A 24,764-nucleotide genomic window follows, 5' to 3' on the forward strand; every position below is an offset into this window, starting at 1 on the left:
ATTGAAGAGGCCAATCCGAAAACACCACACACTGCATAATTCCAACCATATGACATTCTGGGAAAAGCAAAACTATGAAGACAGTAAGAAGATCACTGATTGCCAAGTATTATCAGGGAGGGGTGAATAAGCAAAACACAAAAGACTTTTAGGTTTGAGAAACATCCAGGAGTGAACCCTAATGTAAACTATGGACTTTGGGTGGTAAGGATATGTCGATGTAGTTTCATCAGTAGTAAGAGATGTACCCATCCTGGTGTGGAGGGTTGATAGTGAAGGTGGGTGTGCAAGTGTGGGGAGAAGGGAGTGTATAGAACTCTGCACTTTTGCTCAATTCTGCTTTGAATTTAAAACTGCTAAAAAAAATTAAGTTTATTAGTTTTTAAAAAAGTAAATAGGTCACAAAGACCATCATGCTTTTTACCCAAAAATAGAGGTCAAATCTTATTTCAACAGATATTTTTATAGAAATTTCTGTCACAATAAAGTATACAAATACTAACTTCTTACAAATTTAATAATAGAATCTTCAATAAAATAAAATTTAAAATTCTGGAAAAGACTGTTTCATAATATTAATACTAAAGTTTAATTGACAGCTGCATTATTATGGTGGTATAATAAAAGACTGTATTATATTTGGGGGTAGTTGTAAATTGATGGACATTATCATGTCCACAAGGAAGTGTGGAAAAATTAGTAAGCTTTGCTTGAAGGTACCAGCTGTAAAGACTTGAAAAACTCTTGAGAGACATGTTCCTAGAAAGTGAACATATTATGTAGAATAAGTTACATGAAAATATTCTTTTAGTGCATATTTTCTTCACCGATCAGAGTTTTTATTGGCAGCTGTCTGATATATTATCCCAAACATCTAGGTCTTAGTAAATAAGAGATGTGAACTTTTCTATTAGGGACCATCAACTAAGCAACACTAAAAAACTGTCTTCAGTAAGAATTTCTAGGCCACCAAACATTCTGACTTAACTTACATGAATTGAGACATGTTTAGTATTAATCTGAGATAAATTTTTATGATAAGAATTATAAGCAATAAATCCACTGGAAAAATTCCTATTTTTGTCTTCTGTTATAAAATTGAAGGCATTAAAAGTTAGATTCACACTGTACATTGTTTGAGACTAGAAAACAATTATTGGTCCCTCTGCCAATATAAGGACACCCCCAATGTTGATCTTTATCCATTCCATAGGATGCTCCACATGTGTGTAATGTGTATAATACCTAAGACAAATTTTCATCAAAAGAAACAGAGGAACATAGGCATCTTTGCTTACACTGTCACCCCTTTATCTGGCAGCCAGTATCTCTAGTTTACTTTTTCAAAAAGTAAAAAGTAGCAATGCCTTTCAACTATCAGTCACTGAGCTTGTAAAACTTGTGTCACACGTGTTTGCACAGACCTAGATTTCCAGGGTCTAACTTACTGCCTTGCAAAGGGCATTCAATATTCCATTCTAAGAATAAACTATATTAAATAACCAACTTCTATCTCATGTTATAACTCACTTCATTAATGGAATGGAAGCTGTATTTCCTTCTTCTGAGGCTAAAACATATCTATCTATTTCAAAGAGAAGCACAGACTAACAATCAACGTATTTATTCCTCAAGTAGAGGCAGAGTAATAATCTCCACTTAACTCTTTTGAATGAATAAATTATAAACTAAAACAACAAAATAGAGCAAGTAGATACTTTAAGGGAAAAATGAAACAAAAGTACTCCAGAAGCATGGTGATATCAATGGGAAGACAACCTTCTCACAATCTTTAAAGTGGAACTGGGAACACTGTTGCTTGAAGGCATGACGTAAAAACTCCCATGCAGACACCTAAAGGCAACATTAGTGAGCTATGGGGAGCCGGTAGCACGGTTTTATTCTAGTGTCCTAGGCTTCCATGCCTGCCTCTGAGTTTGTTCTCTAAACCTCAAGCTGTTTTATCAGGTCCACAGTGGCTATAAATATAGCTGATTATTGTCTGTGTGTCTAGGATACTGCTTCATAACCCGAGGGAAACAAAAACAGTCAAAGCACCTCAGGAGAGGAAACTCACCTGGAGCCTGCAAGCATCCTCAAAGTAACCTAAACAAAGGCCGAGCAGGAACTCCCTGAAGAAAGCCTTCTATGATGCAGGGAAAAATCAATGTGGAAAAATGTCCAAAGGGGAAGAGGGCAGACCTGGTGTGTTGTTATTGTCGATCCTGTTTGCAGGTTATGTGTGCAATATCAGGCTCAGAAGGAACTTCAGAAAGACTGTCTTTCTGGGTGCCCTGCTGTTCTCCTTTAGTCAGAACCCACCACTAATGCAGATGTTTCTATTTCAAAAGACTTCCAAAAGCGATGATTCTGTGATCTCTCCAATGTGACCAAGGCCTGCTCCAAGTCTCAGACTTCCCACATGTTTCTTCCAATAAATTGAATCGATACATGTCACCTCTTTCCAATAACTCAAAGTAAGGAACTTGACTTCTGTGGTATATAATGAGGCTAAGTGAACAACTATATACTGGTAAGCACTGTTATTTATTTTGTGACTAATTGCTTCAAAGTGTAGTCATGGCACTCATAAAAGATTTTAAGTCTTGTGTTATCCCAAAGAGCATGGTGCCATGGACAAGAAAATCCAAAGAATACATTATGAATTAGCACAAAACCCCCTTCATATCATTCTTCTTACAGCTCAGTTAAACTCTCTTGACTTAAAGCTCTGACTCTGTCCACATGTCAAGAAGAGAGGGGGTGAGTGGTCTTCTTGGTAAGCACTCTTTACATCCTGGATAACCGTTCCTAGAAATCACCCCTCAGCCTTCTCAATACTCAGTCAACCCCTTTACCTGCCCTACATGCTGAATTACTCCCAGCTAAAACCCCTAAGCTAAGGAATTCTCCAATCTCTTCACGTTTCTCCTTAACTGAGAATAGTAGGATGTGAGTCAACACTTTAGCAACTTCAGAAATGTGGTCTCACACGTCCTCATCTCAGAACCCTGTTCAGTTTAAATCCACTAGTATGCGAGACTGGTTCGTGGCACCTGGTTGTGCTCAATATGATGACTGAATGTCCAGAAAGGCTCTTCTAAGTTCTTTGGAAACTCTTCACTGGAGGACAACAGAACACATTTTCTATTCCATCAATGAGGCACTCTTGAAAACCACTTAAAAAGGACTTAATATCAACCCTGATAAAATTCCTTTCTTTATGGTCTCTGAAGGGAAACAGAGATAAATCATTGGTCCTGACTATTACTTCCCAGTCAAACAGCTAAATGTAAATAGCTACATCATTAGATCACTTAAAAAAATTATCTATAAGGATATAAAGAAAGCTGAGCACTGAAGAATTGATGCTTTTGAACTGTGGTGTTGGAGAAGACTCTTGAGAGTCCCTTGGACTGCAAGGAGATCCAACCAGTCCATCCTAAAGGAGATCAGTCCTGGGTGTTCATTGGAAGGACTGATGCTGAGGCTGAAACTTCAATACTTTGGCCACCTGATGCGAAGAGCTGACTCATTGGAAAAGACCCTGATGCTGGGAAAGATTGAGGGCAGGAGGAGAGGACGACAGAGGATGAGATGGTTGGATGGCATCACCAACTCAACGGACATGAGTTTAGGTAAACTCTGGGAGTTGGTGATGGACAGGGAGGCCTGGCATACTGCGGTTCATGGGGTTGCAAAGAGTCAGACACGACTGAATGACTGAACTGAACTGAAGGATATAATATGGATATAAGAGCTCCCAAAAAGAATGTTTTCCATTTTGAAAAGAGTGTCAGTAGTGTTAGTTGCTCAGTCTTGTCTAACTCTTTGTGACCCCATGGACTATAGCAGCCAGGCTCTTCTGTCCATGGGATTCTCCAGACAAGAACACTGGAGTGAGTTGCCATTCCCTTCTCCAGGGGATCTTCCCCACCCAGGGAAAGAATCCAGGGCTCCTACACTGCAGGCAGACACTTTACCATCTGAGCCACCAGGGAAGCCAAGGAATGTCAGTAAGTGTATGTTAGTTGCTCGGTCATGTCTGACTCTTTGCAACCCCATGGGCTGTAGCCTGCCAGGCTCCTCTATAGTGCCACACTATTTATCTTACTTTTGAGGTCAAAGCTGAAATAGGTACTCAAGTCGCCACCTTTAGCAACTCCTTTGATAGGAACAAGGTGCTCTGTCCACATATGGGCAGTCGAGAAGAGCTGGGTGTGAGGAGAGGTCTTGAGTGCAATTTATCAAGATGTACATACAAGCACCAGAGTGGATAAACTGGTTATCATACAATTATAAATTGGTCAGGATCTGGTCATTATACATCATTTAGGGATTTATTAAGACTGAATTTCTTCCACACACTAGGCTTATCACGGTTGAGGTTGTCCCAAATGCAGACTAGCTTCGTGTAGTGTTACTAGCATAGCGGTGAACATAGCTGCCTTCCAGACTAGCTTCACCTGCCTACCCTTTTTAAAGTATCTGCAAATTGTTCTTAGTACTTCTCTAGCATTACTATTACTTTCACTAGAAAGAGAAACAAATCTTAAATGCATTTTTAAGCATGGTCGTGAGAAGGGAACATTGAATGGTTACTATATGCCCATCTCTATATTGTTATTTCATTATATAAAAAAAAAAAAGACCTTTTGAGGTAGGTATTATTTCCATCTTCCAGTTGAATAAGCAGGGTCACAGTGTGGCTAAGCAATTTTCTTAGGGCCACACAGTAGGCAGACTTTATTTAAAACCAGACTAGGGCCACAGCCTGTGCCAACTTCTCTGAATTGTTTAGACTAATTTCATTCACTCTGTCTCTCTTTTCTAGAATTCCACAAGTTGTGAAAAATGATAGTTAATCTAAAATGGCTTTTCATTTATATTCATTTATTTTTCTTGCATATATGCAATAGATGCTGATGGTATCTAGCATATTTATCCTTTAATTCTTCCATACTCATGTTACATCATTTATTTCTTTTATAACTTTTCCTAGCTTTTCTTTTTGGAATGAACAATTTCTAATACAACAAAAATACTTTGGCCATTTCAGGATTATCTATCATTTGTTTTCCCTGGATCAAATAGAATGTAATGGTCTTTAGCCACAGTTTATGCAAAGGTTAGAGGAGAGGCCACATGTAATTTCTAGTCCTGTTTCTTCATCATTAAAGGACATGATGCTTGCTTTTGATTTTATGTCATCTACAAATAATCCTTTCATATTCACTTTTCTGATCTTCACGTCTTGAATACTAAGCCCTCTGCTGCAAACGGATAACCAGGCTTTTGAGAAACCCTTAGTTCCGCGGTCCTTGCTAAAGATCAATTTAATCAATTCAATGGCTATCAGAGAAGCATTTTCACTTAACCTGATGGGAGTTCCAACTTAAATAATGCATTATTTGAAAGGAAAGAGTTGTGGTTGTCAGATAAGACCATGTGGTACAACCAGAATGCAAAACATAGTGACTGAGAAGTGTTAACAATCTGTCAAATATTGTGGGTGCTACATGTTACAAAGGCAGAGGCTGTGTTTCAGGCTGTAGCACCATGGAGAATACCAACATTTGAGGTCAATCTGTTACTGTCATGAAAGTTGATGCAGAGTGAACAGTGCCTATAGTGAGCAGCAACATAGTACCATGCTTTCTTTTTCTCTTCTCATCTCCCATCATGGCAAGGATTCTTTCTCCAACTTTGTGCAGGTGGAATGTCAAGTCTATTACATCCAAAGACGGTACAAGCTCTTTTTCTATTAAGAGAGATAAGACTTCCCCCTTCACAGTTATGCAACAGCAGCAAAAAGAGGGTCCAAAACAACTGTGCATCACACTGGGAGCCAGTGGAGGAGAGAAGTGAGAGCAGGTGCTCGGCTGCCTGGTGAATGGCCCATTTAAAAATTCAACAACAGTCAAAGGGGTGTAGGGAACACAAGAGCCACCTCCATGACTGGGGAAATGGGCACTTCCCAATTCAGTGTTAACTCATGCCCTGAAAGAAGGCACGCTGTAAATCACATTTCCATAAACCTCCTGCATCATTTACCTTCCAAAATAATATTTTATAAGCATCCTCATAGAAAGAACTACTCAAACAACAAATTCTAGTGCTTCTTCAGTTTCATATGTCACTATGAGATATTAATTATTAGCTAGATAAAATAGGCAAAAGCAGCTTTAACATGGCAGAACCAACAAATTATCTTTCATAACTCTTTTGAAAAGCAAATGTAGATATAAAAGCTCGAGTGAAAAACACGTTAAGTGCATTGTGTCTAGACTCTGCCAAGAAAACAAGGAAATTTAAGTGCACAAAATGAAGATTTTACTAAACCAGAATTTCAAATCAATGTAAAAAAATTCAGCCTCATATTTTAATGTGTCTTGTCATTAGCATTTTATATTTATACAAGCTTTAGGGTGAATGTGGCTGGATATTCAAGATGTACATGCATCCTACATGGTGAATAGCATCAACATAGTAAAATTATACAAGTGAAAAATGCTTTTCAGGCAGCCCTCCCCTTAAAATTTCTGTAAACTCTACCATAATGAGACTATGAGAAAAAAGATCAAGCACACAAAGATATTTTCACTGTATCAGAAGAAAACCTTAGAAATGGTGGGTCAAAGCAGCAGAAAATGAAATATAGGTGATTATTGGGTACCATAAGACTATGGATGCGGCAAACACAGAGCAGGAAAATATGAGGAGGAAAAATCCACGCTGTCTGTACAATACATGCAGATTTTTTTCAAATGTAAATTTAAAGTGAATGCTGCTTCTATGTCACTGGATAAAGGAAAGCATAACAAGGCTGCTCTGCTTCCCCTTAAGCACAAGCGCATAAAGAGAGTAAGGGATGTGAAAAGCCAATTCTTTGTGCCACTACTTAATCAACTGCACTCAGTTCTACTCAATGACACAGCCACACTGCAAAGACCACTCAGCAGTTAATGGATATGATGTCGGAAAAGCACTTTGAGGTCTTCCAAAGCAAGGTAGGGGGAAAACCCAATGGAACATGGTTTTACTACTTATTCACAATAACTGAGCAGCATTATGTACAGAACTCCCATGACCTGAAAAGAAAGTAAGATATTCATTTATTTTTCTAATTCTGATTCTTCCATAGGAAATCACTTCTTTCAAAAGCTTGAAATTGGAATCGAGTTATCCTGTGTCCTAGTCTGGGCTTGTCAGGATAACCATTACAGGCTGTAGGAATAAATATGCGCTTCAAGTGCTACAGCCTACGTTTACAATCTGTCAAAATGCAGAGCTGAGGAGGAGTTATGTGTTTTTAACTGTATACATCCATCACTAGCTATCATCCTTCCCACAGACAGTGAAAAGTCAACAATGAAACATAAAAGCTAAAAATAAGCGACAGCAATTGCTCAGAAGAGCTGCACATGGGGCTCAGTGTTACACGTACACACACTCCTTCCCTTTTTCAAGACTGCCAATTTAAAGGAATTGAAATTAAGGGCTCAGACCTAAGAAAATAAACATGCAATGCACAATAATGTAAAAGTCAGTCAGAAGTAAAATTTCATGCTCATAAACACATGATCAGTGTTCCAAATGGTATGTGACCAGAATGCAAGTAGTGACTAATACACATTGCTGCAAATACCATGAAAAATGACAATTATAGGCACTTCAAATGCTCAAAGAAGAATCAGTGTCATTCCTCACAAACTGAAAATATTTTTCATTCATGTTATAACATGTTCGTTTCTAAGTATCAATCAAATCAACATTTATTGAAGACCTATTGTATGCAATGCACTATGCTTTGATGGTCAAAAATATTGCATTAAAAATATGGTTTACATGCAAGTACACAATCAAAATATATGTATGAGTGAGTATATTATATTGAATATAGAAAAAGTATCCTCTAGGAGACCACTAGATTCAGAAAAACCAATATACCCATGACTTAAATAGGTTTTTTTAGTTTTCTCCTCATTCTATAAGAATTTGTCAGGTAAGAAAAACAGCATAAAAACCTTGAAAGTTTTAATTTTGAAATCTTACATGCTCAAAAGGAGACAAGTTGTCTTGTAACAGTAGTTTTCTAATTCTTTTTCAGATTCAAAATGGTTCATCTAACCAAATCTCATAGGAAACCACACTGTATAAGATAAAAAGAGCTATTTAATTCATACAAATTTGCTTAATAAGTGCAAGTTTATAACATTTATTTGTTAGTCAAATAAATGAAGGGTTTTTTTTAATAGAGAGAAAAATGTGAAATGGGGAATTATGGATGAGAGCTACATTCTTTTATGAGACTTAGGGTCAGATTTATTTCTGTATTTTGGAATGTTTTGCACCATATTAAGGAAATTCTGATTCCTACACACAAGTGGTTTACAAATCGTAACTTTTAACAGCACTCTTACTGTTAAATCTCAGGGAGCAGAGGCAGCCAGAGAGCTTCATTCCAGAGCCTGACCCAAAACTCTATAACCTACTAACACAAATTAATTTATCATCATTCATCTTAACCATGATGACATTTCCCATAAAGTATATGTGACAGCACACATCTGGGCTTTTTTTAAATTATAGTATTTAAATCTAAATCAAACCTTTGAGAAACTCAAAGACCCTCCCACCCTCACAAGGTCTTAGGGGTTAGTAAAATTCAATCCCTTCTTACAGCTTGTCTATAAAAAGCCTGCCAGCAAGCACTGAGTTGGTATCAGTAATCGAAACATGTATCACCAGGGTGGGTACAGCCCATAAACACCTCTTGACAAACCTAGGATTCGAGGAGTGTGTGCCACCTGCAGACCTGCTGCCCTTTGGTCTCCTTCATTTCCTCCCAGTGGTCTCGCTCCTCCTCTCCACTGCTGTTTTGACCCAAAGCAATCCAACCAATCATCTCTTTACGCTTCATGGTACGCCTGTTATACACGGAAATCATCAATGTGACATCAGACAGCTGAAAGAGGGCCACCTGGAAAACAAAGGTCTCCTTATAGACGGGATTGGGCTGACCACGTCGGATCGACGTCTTGCAGCGAGACATCTCTTGACCCACAGAATTGAAGAGAAAGAGCTTTCCGTATGTATCTAAGAAAGAAACAATGGAAATGAGAAGACATCAGTGCCTTCTGTTTTGCTGGTTTAATTGCAGTATCTACATGAGCAGTACATTTTTCCTTTTTAACATACTGAGCAGCATCTTTAGGCCTGGAACTTGCTGTTGGACTAACACACAGGCTTTTCTGGTGACTCAGTCAGTAAAGAATATGCCTGCAATGCAGGAGACCTGGGTTTGATCCCAGAGTTGGGAAGATCCTGTGGAGAAGGGAACGGCAACCCACTCCAGCATTCTTGCCTGGAGAATTCCATGGACAGAGGAACCTGGTGGGCTACAGTCTATGGGGTCACAAAGAGTCAGACATGACTGAGCGACTATCACACACACGACACACACCTTACCTGAACTCTTCAGGAAAGGGATGATTACCTTTAATGCTTAATGTTTCATGTGGCCTGCCATGGGATACCATGCTGATGCTCACTGGAAGGTCTACATGTGCAGGGGTGTGTATGTGCAAAGGCATGTATGCAGTGGTATTTGTGGACATGTAAATTCTTCATCCATATTTTATTTATGTAACAATATATATACATTTTGCTCTATGTGTTTTTCTTTTCATTGTCAAAGTACTATTTATGCCTAAAGAGTCTCTTCTTTTCTCATTCTCTACTTATTCTTTGGACCACCTCATCCACTCAATGACACCTACCGGATCTGTATCTCTGACCTAGACTTCCCTTCCAAGCTCAAAATCCAAAGGAATACCACATTGTTTCTTGAAAAATCCCATCTTACACATATCATGTCTCCCTTTTAAAAACTAGCTGCTTTAGCGTCCCCTAACTCTGTGAATGTAGCATCATCTGCTCAAGTCCCAAATCAGAACTCAGGACCGCATTTTTGACAAGACTGGCTTCCTTACCCCTAGTCCAGCTGATCAATCACCAAGTTCTGTTGATTCTGCCTCCACAACAGCTCCCAAATCCACCCACTTTCTTCCCTCCCAATGCTGCTGAGCTCTTGATGTATACTGTCAGCTCAGGTCACCAACCTCTCCCACTTGCATTACTGCATGTTTCTTTGCTGAGGTCCAGTCACTGGATTGACAAATCCCACAGTCAAAGGTCTGTATAGTCAAAGCTATGGATTTCCAAGTAGTCTTGTATGAATGTGAGAGTTGGACCATAAAGTCCTGAACATTCATTGGAAGGACCATTGCTGTAGCTAAAGCTCCAGTACTTTGGCCACCTGATGCAAAGAGCTGACTCAATAGAAAAGACCCTGATGCTGGGAAATACTGAAGGCAGAAGGAAAAGGGGACAACAGAGGATGAGATGGTTGGATTTGGCATCACAGACTCAGTAGATATGAATTTGAGTAAGCTCTGGAAGACGACAAAGGACAGGGAAGCCTGGCGTGCTGCAGTCCATGGGGTCACAGAGTTGGACACAACTGAGCAACTGAACAACAACAATAGTCAGAGGAGTCTTTATAAAGTACAGATCTGGTTGTATCACTCTCACTAATAAACAAAGACTAAACCTTCAATACACCCCACTAGTCTCAGGATAAAAAACTAAATTTCTCAGCATAGTCTACACACCCTAACCCTCTTATCTTCCAGTTTCATTGTACATCACCATTGCCTTTACACACCATATCCCCACTCCACTGACCTACCTTCATCCCTCCAACCCACCCTGCTTCTCTTTCTCTTTCACCTCTGCAGAAGTTATACATGCCCTCACATCCCAAATGATACCCACCTTTCAGTTCAGTTCAGTCGCTCAGTTGTGCCCAACTCTTTGCGACCCCATGGACTGTAGCACGTCAGGCCTCCCTATCCATCACCAACTCCAGCAGTTTACTCAAACTCATGTCGTTTGAGTCAGTGATGCCATCCAACCACCTCATCCTCTGCCATTCATTAGTTTGGTTTAGATGTTACTTTATCTGAGAATCTTGGATGACTACTTTCGCCCATGCTGACCATCTGCAGGCTCCATCAAAATATAATTTTACCTCTCTCAGCACTCATTACCCAGTATTTCCATCGCCTGTTTACTTGCTGCAAAATTGTCAGTTCCCGGATGGGAGAAAGAGAGATTTCCCTGTTAACCATTGTACCCCATGCTTGGTATAATGCCTAACATGTGGTAGACACTCAGTAAATATTAAATATTTTATAATGAATGTTTGTGACCATCCAGGAGGCTCAACTTTCTGTTTTCTTTTGGACTTAAGTTTTCAAATTTGCAAAATGGAGCTAAATCCCTCATTTTATAACCCCTGTACTAGAATGCCATCAGATGGTCACTAACATCATAGGTTTAGTCATTTATAGAAAGTAAGTACTAACATAGTCTATTACTTTTGCTAAAATTCCTGAATGGATAATTATAAAAAATTATATCTTAAGACAATTCTATTTTTACTAAAATTATGTAATGTATCAATATCTTGACTTTCTCTTAACTACAACTTTTGCCACTAATTTATATGTGTTTTATCCTTTAAAAAAATCTACATTTTGGTGTTTCCCAAATTTTATCTTTTTGTACATTCTGTTCAGTGTGGGCTAAATGCTGATTAGTGTTTACTGCTCACTTTCCCACCTAACAACCAGTCAAACTTTTTAAAGTGTAAACCCAGATCCCTGTAATTTATCGTTCTCTACAAAGGCACTGTAAGATAGGAAACAAATTACAACCTGCAGTTTTCTTTCTATGTTGATCTTTTTCTATTCCGGTTTGATGTGTTATTTTATGCACTTATCTGCTGAGAAACACAAGGTGTGAAATTGCACTTCAGGTGTGAAAACACTTTTCTGTCTCAGAAAAAGGGCTCTCCACTCTTCAAACTGCTCTATGGAAAAAGCTGTCAGCAAACTGACAATAAGGGAGTGAACTTGTGTTTCTGCAGCCGTACAGCTACACAATTCCTGGAGGAAAAGTTCAATTCAGTCACCAAACTGATCTGGCAATTCTGCTGCCAGTTATGGCAGTAGGAATTCAGTTAATCTTGCAAACAAAGACTTGCTCATTTCACAAAGAGAGCAATTTCCAGATTTCTCCTGGTCAGAAGATTATTTTCTAATTACAAGAAAGGCTATTTACAACCAAATCACCATCACTGAAGCTGAATTGTACATGACTGACAAAAGGGGAAAATAATAAAAGTATAAATGATCCAGTCTGAGGACATCTGACCAGAAGAAGAGAAATGCCATGCCAATTGTTACAGCTCAAAATTATTGAGAGTAATCATATGCTTACTTTTTAGCTATCCAGGGCTATGACCAGAAAATTCTGCTTGTGAGGAATAGTGAGGAGTAAGGCTGGAGCAACCCCACATCCAAGGAGTGGTGGCTGCGTGGGCGCAGGAGGGCCTAGAGGAGCTATTCCACTTTCAAGGTAAGGAGGGGTGGTGGTGAGGAGATACCCCTCATCCAAGGTAAGGAGCAGTGGCTGCACTTTGCTGGAACAGCCGTAAGGAGATAACCCTACGTCCAAGGTAAGAGAAACCCAAGTAAGACGGTAGGTGTTGCAAGAGGGCATCAGAGGGCAGACACACTGAAATCATACTCACAGAAATCTAATCAATCTAATCACACTAGGACCACAGCCTTGTCTAACTCAATGAAACTAAGCCATGCCCGCGGGGCAACCCAAGACAGGCGGGTCATGGTGGAGAGGTCTGACAGAATGTGGTCCACTGGAGAAGGGAATGGCAAACCACTTCGGTATTCTTGCTTGAGAACCCCATGAACAGTATGAAAAGGCAAAATGATAGGATACTCCCTAGGTCAGTAGGTACCCAATATGCTACTGGAGGTCAGTGGAGAAATCACTCCAGAAAGAATGAAGGGATGGAGCCAAAGCAAAAACAATACTTAGCTGTGGATGAGACTGGTGATAGAAGCAAGGTCTGATGCTGTAAAGATCAATATTGCATAGGAACCTGGAATGTCAGGTCCATGAATCAAGGCAAATTGGAAGTGATCAAACAGGAGATGGCAAGAGTGAACATCGACATTCTAGGAATCAGCGAACTAAAATGGACTGGAATGGGTGAATTTAACTCAGATGACCATTATATCTACTACTGCGGGCAAGAATCCCTCAGAAGAAATGGAGTAGCCATCATGGTCAACAGAAGAGTCCGAAATGCAGTACTTGGATGCAATCTCAAAAACAACAGAATGATCTCTGTTCGTTTCCAAGGCAAACCATTCAGTATCACAGTAATCCAAGTCTATGCCCCAACCAGTAATGCTGAAGAAACTGAAGTTGAATGGTTCTATGAAGACCTACAAGCCTCTTAGAACTTACACCCAAAACAGATGTCCTTTTCATTATAGGGGGCTGGAATGCAAAAGTAGGAAGTCAAGAAATACCTGGAGTAACAGGCAAATTTGGCCTTGGAATATGGAATGAAGCAGGGCAAAGACTAATAGAGTTTTGCCAAGAAAATGCACTGGTCATAGCAAACACCCTCTTCCAACAACACAAGAGAAGACTCTACACATGAACATCACCAGATGGTCAACACCAAAATCAGACTGATTATATTCTTTGCAGCCAAAGATGGAGAAGCTCTATACAGTCAACAGAAACAAGACCCGGAGCTGACTGTGGCTCAGATCATGAGCTCCTTATTGCCAAATTCAGACTTAAACTGAAGAAAGTACGGAAAACCACTAGACCATTCAGGTATGACCTAAATCAAATCCCTTATGATTATACAGTGGAAGTGAGAAATAGATTTAAGGGCCTAGATCTCATAGAGTACCTGATGAACTATGGACTGAGGTTCATGACATTGTACAGGAGACAGATATCAAGACCATCCCCAAGGAAAAGAAATGCAAAAAAGCAAAATGGCTGACTGGGGAGGCCTTACACATAGCTGTGAAAAGAAGAGAAGCAAAAAGCAAAGGAGAAGAGGAAAGATATAAGTATCTGAATACAGAGTTTCAAAGAATAGCAAGGAGAGATAAGAAAGCCTTCCTCAGCGATCAATGGAAAGAAATAGAGGAAAAGAACAGAATGGGAAAGACTAGAGATCTCTTCAAGAAAATTGGAGATACCAAGGGAACATTTCATGCAAAGATGGGCTCAATAAAGGACAGAAATGGTATGGACCTAACAGAAGCAGAAGATATTAAGAAGAGGTGGCAAGAATACACAGAAGAACTGTACAGAAAAGACCTTCACAACCAAGATAATCATGATTGTGTGATCACTCACCTAGAGCCAGACATACTGGAATGTGAAGTCAAGTGGGCCTCAGAAAGCATCACTACAAACAAAGCTAGTGGAGGTAATGGCATTCAAGTTGAGCTATTTCAAATCCTGAAAGATAATGCTGTGAAAATGCTGCACTCAATATGCCAGCAAATTTGGAAAACTCAGCAGTGGCCATAGGACTGGAAACAGTCAGTGTTCATTCCAATCCCAAAGAAAGGCAATGCCAAAGAATGCTCAAACTATCACACAATTGTACTCATCTCATACGTTAGTAAAGTAATGCTCAAAATTCTCCAAGCCAGGCTTCAGCAATACGTAAACCGTGAACTTCCAGATGTTCAAGTTGGTTTTAGAAAAGGCAGGGGAAGCAGAAATCAAATTGCCAACATCTGCTGGATCATCAAAAAAGCAAGAGAGTTCCAGAAAAACATCTATTTCTCCTTTATTGACTATGCCAAAGCCTTTGACTGTGTGGATCACAATAAACTGTGGAAAATTCTGAAAGAGATGGGAATACCAGACCACCTGACCTGCCTCTTGAGAAACCGATATGCAGGTCAGGAAGCAACAGTTAGAACAGGACATGGAACAACAGACTGGTTCCAAACAGGAAAAGGAGTACGTCAAGGCTGTATATTGTCACCCTGCTTATTTAACTTCTATGCAGAGTACATCATGAGAAACACTGAGCTTGAAGAAGCACAAGCTGGAATCAAGATTGCCGGGAGAAATATCAATAACCTCAGATACGCAGATGACACCACCCTTATGGCAGAAAGTGAAGAGGAACTAAGGAGCTTCTTGATGAAAGTGAAAGAAGAGAGTGAAAAAGTTGGCTTAAAGCTCAACATTCAGAAAACGAAGATCATGGCATCTGGTCCCATCACTTCATGGGAAATAGATGGGGAAACAGTGGAAATAGTGTCAGACTTTGTTTTTGGGGGGCTCCAAAATCACTGCAGATGGTGATTGCAGCCATGAAATTAAAGACATTTACTCCTTGGAAGGAAAGATATGACCAACCTAGATAGCATATTCAAAAGCAGAGACATTACTTTGCCAACAAAAGTCCGTCTAGTCAAGGCTACAGTTTTTCCAGTGGTCATGTATGGATGTGAGAGGTGGACTGTGAAGAAAGTTGAATGCCAAAGAATTGATGCTTTTGGACTGTGGTTTTGGAGAAGACTCTTGAGAGTCCCTTGGACTGCAAGGAGATCCAACCAGTCCATTCTGAAGGAGATCAGCCCTGGGATTTCTTTGGAAGGAATGATGCTACAGCTGAAACTCCAGTACTTTGGCCACTTCACACAAAGAGTTGACTCATTGGAAAAGACTCTGATGCTGGGAGGGATTGGGGGTAGGAGGAAAAGGGGACGACAAAGGATGAGATGGCTGGATGGCATTACTGACTCGATGGATGTGAGTCTGAGTGAACTCCGGGAGTTGGTGATGGACAGGGAGACCTGGCGTGCTGTAATTCATGGGGTTGCAAATAATCGGACACAACTGAGCGACTGAACTGAAGGTTGGAGTTTTGGGGGGTTCAATGAGCATCAGTCAGAATGGAAGAGATAGGGTCAAGTAAATACGCAACTTTACTGAGCTGTTTTAATTCTTTGGAATTGATAGTTTAATACTTGCTGTAGAGCACCACCAAGCAGTATTTTATCTTCTGTTGGTGATTCAGACACCTCTCAGCATCTCTAGCAACATAAAACCATCATCAAAAGGCTGAATGGGTCATAATCCCCTGGTAGTTTTGGATGCTGTCCTTCTGACTCAGCTTGTCAACTGTGTCACTTTCTCCACAAAGAAGACACCACACGAACCAAAACAAATCATAACAGCAAAATGTTTCCAATTTATCACGGCACAAACCTATGTCACTTGGGATTCAAAAGTCATCTTTTCAAAGAAACAATGCAGTACCACAAAAGTTAGTTACATAGCTCATACAAAACAGCTGCCCCACGGCAGCATGATGGTCTGTCACTTGTAACGGACTTAGCCTTGGGGTTGGGTGGGGCACTATGATTCTCTGGGCAAAGGAAAGGAATTTGGTCATTTAGCCTCTCCTTAGCTTCTAATGTATTCATAATTATTAAACATCTTCAATATACATAAGAGATATACAATATACATTGTATATACATTAATACTACCCATATTTAAGTACCGATCATGGATGCATGCTTAGTTGCTTTACTCATGTCCAACTGTTTGTGACCCTATGGACTGTGGCCTGGCAGGCTCCTCTGTCCATGGGATTCTCCAGGCAAGAATACTGGAGTGGGCTGCCATGCCTTCCTCTGGGGGATCTTCCTGACCCAGGAACTGAATCTGCATCTCTTACTTCCCCTGCATTGGCAGGTGGTGTCTTTACCACTAGCACTACTAGGGAAGCACCATTTGATATTTAGCATTTTTCATATTTACTATTGACCTTTCTGGCGAAGGCAATGGCACCCCACTCCAGTACTCTCGCCTGGAAAATCCATGGATGGAGGAGCCTGGTAGGCCGCAGTCCATGGGGTCACTAAGAGTCGGCCACAACTGAGCAACTTCACTTTCACTTTTCACTTTCATGTATTGGAGAAGGAAATGGCAACCCACCGCAGTGTTCTTGCCTGGAAAATCCCAGGGACGGGGAAGCCTGGTGGGCTGCCATCTATGGGGTTGCACAGAGTCGGACATGACTGAAGTGACTTAGCAGCAGCATTCACCTTTCTGCTTGATATTTAGGAAATAAAATATAATTGAAGATCCTTGAGTATTCCTCCTACATCCTGTATGGTTTCCCTTCTCACTACAGGTAGTTTCTCTCCTGGATTTGGAATTCATCACCTTTATGTATGTTTCTAACCTTTCACTATAAAAGTAGCCATAACTAAAGCTATCCAGATTATACTTAAATTATTTCACACATTTCAAAGTATTTAGCATTTTATGTATGTCCTCCCAAAGCTTGTCTTCTTTTGAATTCAGCATTAACTTTTTTATATTACTTAGACTGTTGTATACACCAGTGATTCATTTAAGTACATAGTATTCTAGTATATTAATAAGACACAAGTAGCTTATTCATTATTTTAATTAATGGGCATTTGTTTTTAATGACAAAGAATTGAAAAGATTTCAGTGAATACTTTGGTATTTTATATCATACCAACATTTGAGAATTTCTCTAATACATCCCTATGAGTGGATTATTGACTCTTTATAAATTCCAGAGACAAAATCTTGTTATTTTTATTGTTAATGCCTTCTCCATGCCTGCGATTTATCCTTTTGCTTTGTGTATAGTAACTTTTGCCGTTTAAATGCTTTACTTTCTGTGGAGTCAGTCAGGTTCATCAGTGTTTTCCTTTCCAGTTGACACATTAAAAAATTTTTTAAGAAATCCTATCCAAACTCAATGGTCTTCCACATTCCTTCTATGAGTCTTAAGAATTTGTTTTGCAATCTGATCTTTAATCCACCTAAGATTGCTTTTTGTATGTGGCGTGAGGTAGGGATCTGATTATTTTCCCAAATCAGAAGCATTATACATTAAATAACCTGTTATCTCCCAGTTGTAATGTAATGTTGATCAGATATCAAGCATCTAGCTTTAGTGTCCTTCCCTTAACTTGATATTTATTATCATCCTTTTATGTCTTGATATCTGTTAGGAAGAATCCTTATATCATCTTTTTAAAATTTTAGTTATTCCAATCTCTTTCTTTAACTGGCTCTTGAATATGAATTTGAGAATCAGTTAGTCAAGTCCCTTAAAAAAAAAAAATCTGTGGGGATTTTGATTGGGATTGCACCGGATATATAAATTTGAGGAAAGCTATTATTTTCACAATGTAGATTTATTCTAGCCAATAAACATGTTCATCTAACTATTTAGTTTTATTTTGTGTATTTCAAAAAGTGTTGTGATTTTTAAATAATTTTCTTACTCATGTTTTATCAATGCTATCTTTTGGTATCATAGCTACTGTTACTTTTGTATATATTAATGTGTTAAAACTCTACTTTCTATCTGTCCTTGATGTATTAGAAAACAAGTTTGTATTTTAAAATGTTATTAGTTTAAATTTATAGGTTTTTAATGCAATCATTTTCTATAAACAATAGCAGTTTTGTTTCCTCTTCTCTAGCTTTAAATTTTTATTTCTTTTTATCATTCTACTAAATTGCCTTGAGTTTCCAGTTTAATGCTGGGTGAGAGTGATTCTAATGGGAATCCTTATTTCTTGTTTGATGGATTTTAAGATTAAGAATGATAGCTAGTGTCCCTTTTCTTAAAATGCTCACCATCAGGGTTAAGCATGTTCCCTTCCCTATTCCCTGGTGGCTCAGATGGTAAAGAATCTGCCTGTAATGCAAGAGACCTGAGTTTGATCCCCGGGTTGGGAAGATGCCCTGGAGAAGGGAATGGCAACCCACTCCAGTATTCTTGCCTGGAGAATTACATGGACAGACAGTCCATGGGGTTGCAAAGAGTTGGATATGACTGAGCAACTAACACTTCTCTACCACATACTAGTTGTTGACATTTAATACCACTTCTGTCTTTCTAAGCTCTTTTCTTTACCAAACTTAAAATTACATTCCCTTGAATCTCTTGCCAGTAAGATCCCAGTTAGATTTCACTAATGAAAGTGAACTGTATGAGAGTGGAAAGCAAAAGGAAAGGGGAATCACAAATCCTTTCAGGCCACACACCAGTTGCAGGCATGTGGACAGGAATTAGCAAGCAGATGGCAAAGTAGGGTGTTCACCCATGGCATTCGAAGATCCTTATGAGAACCACTCCTTTCACGTGCACAGCTCAGACTGTACCGGTACCTTTCCTGTGATGCCTGTACTTCTGGATTTCCAGGAGAGGGCTTTCCTGACCTTTACTGACCAGACTTCCCATGCTTGAAGCCTATAAGAAACAACTTCTGATTCAAAATATAGCTAGAGTATTTCGTATTTTCCTGACAAAATTGTGACAAAGTAATAAGTAATCTAAACTGGAATGCAACTAAAATAAAAATACAAGAAGACCACTGGCCTAGAAGTTGGGTGCCAGGTGATGGAGAAGCTCCTGTCAGACACGAGGATAGTGAAGATCCATCATTCATATTAAGTGATGGCAAACTGTCATCTGCTATCCCTTGGAAGGAAGGAAATATGCTTAATATTTGTAGTTATAAGGGAAAAAAATGAAAAACAGAATGTTAGAAGTGTGTATTCACTACTACTGGCTTCATCTAGAGGCTGGGGAGAGGTGAAAAGTACTCTTGAGCAAGATGAATGTGCAAGGAAAGAGAAAGAGAATCGAAATTCAGACATTTCTGTGATTGGAAAAGTTCCTTGCTTCCAGATCTCCAAACAGTAAGAGATAAATTTTTAAAGGCTTCAAACAACAAAGGCTCAATAAACCTTCTCAGGTGAATACTGTGATAGTGACTTGGGTTAAGTATCAAATTAAGGATGAAGGCTTCACACCAAATTTGAGGTGACTGAGCCATGTGAATGACTTCTGAATATAGAATATTAGAAGTAATAGATTACCTTCAATCACAGCTGAAGTCAGTCATTCCCCCTGTCTCTTTCCCTTCCATGACAACAAGGCTGGTCACATTTTGAATATATTATCACCTCATTAAATAGAAAGAATCTGTATCCCTTACTTATAGCTTAGAGGAGCATTGCCTGCCTTACTTTGGATTGTGGTGAAAGGGAGAAATAAACCTTTGCTGTATTAAGCCATGAACTCTGCAGAATTTGTTATTGCACCGTAACTTTGCCTATACTGATACATCTTCTATTATTCATCTGCCATGAATTATTTTTGCCAATAAAGCATAGTGTATTTCATCAAGAGCTTCTTTTGCAACTATTGACATGATCAAGTTTTCCCATAAATCAGTTGGTATAGTGAGCTATTAAATACATTAGATTTCCCTAATGTTAAGTCTTTCTTGCATTCCAGAACTGAGCCCAATTTGTTGGTAATTAGTGTTTCTTTTTCTTAAACATTATGAGGCTAGGTGGCCACCCAAAATAAAATGTAGTAGAAGTGACAGTATGTGAGGAGAGAGAGATAAGGAGAGATTGGGAGGAAGAGAAATATTAACCTAATGCTATATCTATCATTAACAAAGCAGTTTTAGTCCCTTGACATTGATTATTATCACCAATATATTTTGATTTATTTTTATTGATTTTGTTTATGCCATCTAGTCTGCATTTTCTAGGCTTTTAAATATCTCTGCTTTTTATGGGATTAACTGACTTTTCTTTATTATAATTTAGTCTCTCTACTGGGTTAAAAGTTGGATTAAAATTTTAACATGTACCCTTAATTTAATGTCCAAAATGAATCAATACCTCTACCTTTTTTCTGTGGCTCAGCTGGTAAAGAATCCGCCTGCAATGCAGGAGACCTGGGTTTGATTCCTGGGCTGGGAGGATCCCCTGGAGAAGGGAATGGCTACCCACTCCAATATTCTGGCCTGGAGAATTCCATGGACTTTATAGTCCATGGGGTCACAAAGCGTCAGACACGACTGAGTGACTTTCACTTTCACGCTCTTTCTAAGTAGCATAAGTACCTTAGAATTCTTTGATTTTGGTCTCCCCTTCACATCTTTCATATTATTCCTGCTAGGAATTTCAGTTCCACATTATTGCTGTAGTCCCAACATCAGGCACGTTTCCCACTTTTGCTGTTGCTGCTTTACAGTCTACACAAGCTCACATTTACCTACATGCTGATCTTTTTGTTCCTGTTTTCATTCCCTTTCTTGCACTTGACTCCTTTCAGGTTCAATTTCTTTCTCCCTGAAATCACACCAGTTAGTAGTTCTTCCAGTGATAAACCCTTTCAAGCTTTGTAAAAGGAAAAAAAAAAAAACATCTTTATTCTCCTGCCACTTGAAAAGAATAATAAGTTGAGAGTGTCTTTTTCTCAAGCCTGTGATGATATTCTCCCCTTGTCTTCAGGCTTCTACTGTTGCTGTTACCAAGGCTGTCTTCAGCCTGTCATTCTTCTGAAGAAAGCCGAGTAGTTTGTTTTTTTTTTTTTTAATCGGTTTTATTGAGATATAACTCACATACTGTGGTGACTGTATTTTCTCTCCTGTTGCTTTTCAGATTTTCTAACTTTGACATTGTTGTGAGAGTTAAATGAGGTGATATAAGTAAAGGAACATCACATATGCAGTCAACACGTCATGGCTGCACATAAATCTTCATATGTATTGGCCTTAATTCTGAACATGTAATGGCTATTAATAAGTATTTACTATACTTAATGGAAAATTGGACCAAGATTTTAAAAGAAGGTGGTATATCCTCTATTCATGTCTGTGTAGCCCTTTTTTCCCTGTGTTTCATCCATAGAGGTTACCCCCACCACTTCCCATTTGTTCCTCATACTAACCATGAGCCTGCTTGACTTGCTTTTTTGTTTTCCCTTCCTCTAGTCTCTGCTATTGTGAATGCCTAACAAGGTTAATATGCTGCTGCTGTAAGTATTATCATTGGGGATGTAATTATCACATATGGCTAATCATGCCCACACTGAGAGGCTGGGGAACGCATTGTTTTTAACCAGAGGGGACATCTTAATGATCATTTTTGACTGAGATCATTATATGTGTGTATATATACACAATGCAGTAATGCACTGGAGAAGGATGGAGAAGCAGAACCTGCCAACAGAACAGCTAACTTTTTAAAATGTAGACTTGTATAGGTAGCATTAACTTGCGAACCCCACTTAATAGGGAAGTAAATGGAATTCTGAGAGGTTAAAACAATTGTCCAGGCCATGCAGTAATTGGGTGGTAAGCCCAGGAAAAGAACAGAACAGAGTTGCTAGTTAGGTGTTAGTGAATTGTTTTCCCTCAAAGCCAAATTCAAAAGATAATCAAATGCTTCTAATTCTCAATGGTGACTTCTTCAAAAGCTTCTGTATAAGGATTTCAGAAGTCTAGCAGACACTGAAAGAGGGATTTTCACCTAGACCATCTGCCATGTACAGATGTGGAGACTATTCCTTGTCATCATGTTTGTAGACTAGCCTGTACTATCTTAATAGCAAATATGACAACAATAAGGATCTCTTGTACTAAGTGAGATTTTACCTTGAAAGTGCCTGACATCTTGACATTGTTCCCTGCCTTGAGCTAAGATTAGTTCATTTTGTTAACTTGTTTACAGATTATTTCTGAATAGGTTCTATGGAATAGTTCCAGTAATTTTCAAACAGCCTATTTTACCTTCCCTGGTCCACCTATGATTTGAAAAATATATGTAAACATATTTAAATTTTTATAATATGGACATTTTCAGCAAAATGGAAGGAAGGAAAGAAAGAAGGGAGAGAGGAAGGAAAAACGGAAAGAGACAAGAGAGGGAGGGAGGGAAGATAGCAGGAAGAGGGATGTAGATATAAAAATCTATCTATCTATCTGATGAATAGAGAAAAGGTTAAAGTTAGAAAGAAAGAAATGCCCAATCATAGATGTGGTTTATGAAGGATGCTATAGAAGATGCCCTTGGGTTATTTGATTGATACCCTGTCTATTCTGTCCAAGGTTGAGTCAAGGGTGGACCTTGAGATGTCAACATAATTTAAAAAACAATGTAATGCCCACCACAGTATTTCCTATCAATGGCTACATTCATGTTTTATTTTTATCTACCTAGCCCAACTGAACTATTCCAGACCAGACCAGTTTTTTATGCCTATTATTTTATAATAAATTACCAAGTATGCTGAAATTTTGAAATAATTATACAGCAGATACCCATATATTCATCACCTAGATTCTTCAATTGTCATATTTTGTTCCACCTATGCTATGGCCTGATGCGTCCTACCAAAATTTGTATGTCGAAGCCCTCATCCCCAGTATGACAGTATTTGAATGAGGGAGCTTTGGGAGGTAATGAGGTCATGAGGGTGGAGCCCTCATGAATGGGATCAGTGCCCTTAGAAGAAGAGCCATGAGATAGAGGTACTCTTCCTCCATCATGTGAAGATATAGCAACATATCTGCCTGAAAACCAAGAAAAGGGTTCTTATCAGGAACCAAATTAGCTGATCAAATCCAAATTGATCTTGGATTTCCCAAGCTCCACAACTGCAAGAAAAAAATTTCTGTTGTCTAAGCCAGCAGTCCCCAACCATTTTGGCACCAGGGACCAGTTTCGTGGAAGACAATTTTTCCATGCATTGGTGGGGGGATGGTTTCAGGATGATTCAAGCACATTATATTTATTGTGCAAAATAAATATAATGTTACATCAGCTCCATCTCAGATCATCAGGCATTAGATCCCAGAGGTTGGGTACACCTGGCCTAAGCCACCAAACCTATGGTATTTTTGCTATAGTAGCCTGAGATAACGGACTTTGCTTTCTCATATGTCTATACATCTATCAACCTATCATACCTGTAGCCATTATTGTTCTTTACCCCTAAACATTTCAGCATGTTTCATTAACTAGAGTTCAATAATTTATAGTTCTTTCATATTATAAGGTAAAATTTACATGCAGTGAAGTACACAAAGCCTAGCACCATTCAGTAAGTTTTAACAAATGCAAACATCCATTTAACCCACATCCCTATCTAAATACAGAATACGTCCATCACCCCAGAATACTCCCTTATGTCCATGCCCAGTCATCTTGATACCAATACCAATCCTGAAGCAACTACTCCTCTGCTTTTTTTTTCCACTATATGTTTAAACAAATTTTGCCTGTTTTAGAACTTCATAAAAATGGAATCATGCAGTTGGTACTTGGTATGTTCTTGAGATTCCTCCATGTTGTTGAATGCCTCTGTTAATTTCATTCCTTTTTATTGCTGAATAGTATTCTACTATAGAAACATATCTTGATCTATTTATTCAATTATGAGGACATAAGGGCTCTTTGCCATTTTTGTACACTACAATAAAGCTGCTATAAACCTTCTAATGAAAGTCTCTTTTTTTAACTTATGGACAAATGCCCAAGAATAGAACTGCTGTATTTTCAGTGCATGGTCAGCTATATGAGACAGCACCAGGCCTTTTCCCAAAGTTCTTATTCCATTTTACACTCCCACCAAAAATGTATTTGCCACATCTCACCAACATTTGGGGGAACCAGTCTTTTCAGTTTTAACCATTCTGGGGTGGGGAGGTGTGGTAGACACACATCTTTAGGGATGCTCTCACCAGCTCCTACCCACTAGAGCTAAACCTGCCTCTCACTGAGCCTTCTCCCCCAGGGATTTGGGGAGAGGAGCATACATCTGGTGGCTTATTTCTTCTAAGGCCCGAAAAGAGAAGGGTAACAGCATCTATTATTAGTCCATTATTAGTCCACCTCTCCTCTATCTTGCTTAGAAAGAAAAGTTTAAAATATCAGAACAGTCATTTAGCTGGATCAAGTTGGCA

The 24,764-nt window shown here is 39.0% G+C and overlaps 1 protein-coding gene across 1 annotated transcript in view; it reads right to left on the reverse strand.

Annotated features, from left to right (window-relative positions):
• SYT16 (synaptotagmin 16) overlaps positions 4,026 to 24,764 on the reverse strand; it is a 125,819-nt gene continuing 105,080 nt past the window's right edge. Inside the window, exon 6 of the mRNA XM_018054082.1 lies at positions 4,026 to 9,099. Within this exon, the coding sequence (XP_017909571.1) occupies positions 8,786 to 9,099 (314 nt within the window). The 3' untranslated portion in view covers positions 4,026 to 8,785. The remainder of the gene's footprint in view (positions 9,100 to 24,764) is intronic.

This window comes from Capra hircus, chromosome 10 (assembly GCF_001704415.2).
Source record: "Capra hircus breed San Clemente chromosome 10, ASM170441v1, whole genome shotgun sequence".
NCBI classification, from domain to species: domain Eukaryota; kingdom Metazoa; phylum Chordata; class Mammalia; order Artiodactyla; family Bovidae; genus Capra; species Capra hircus.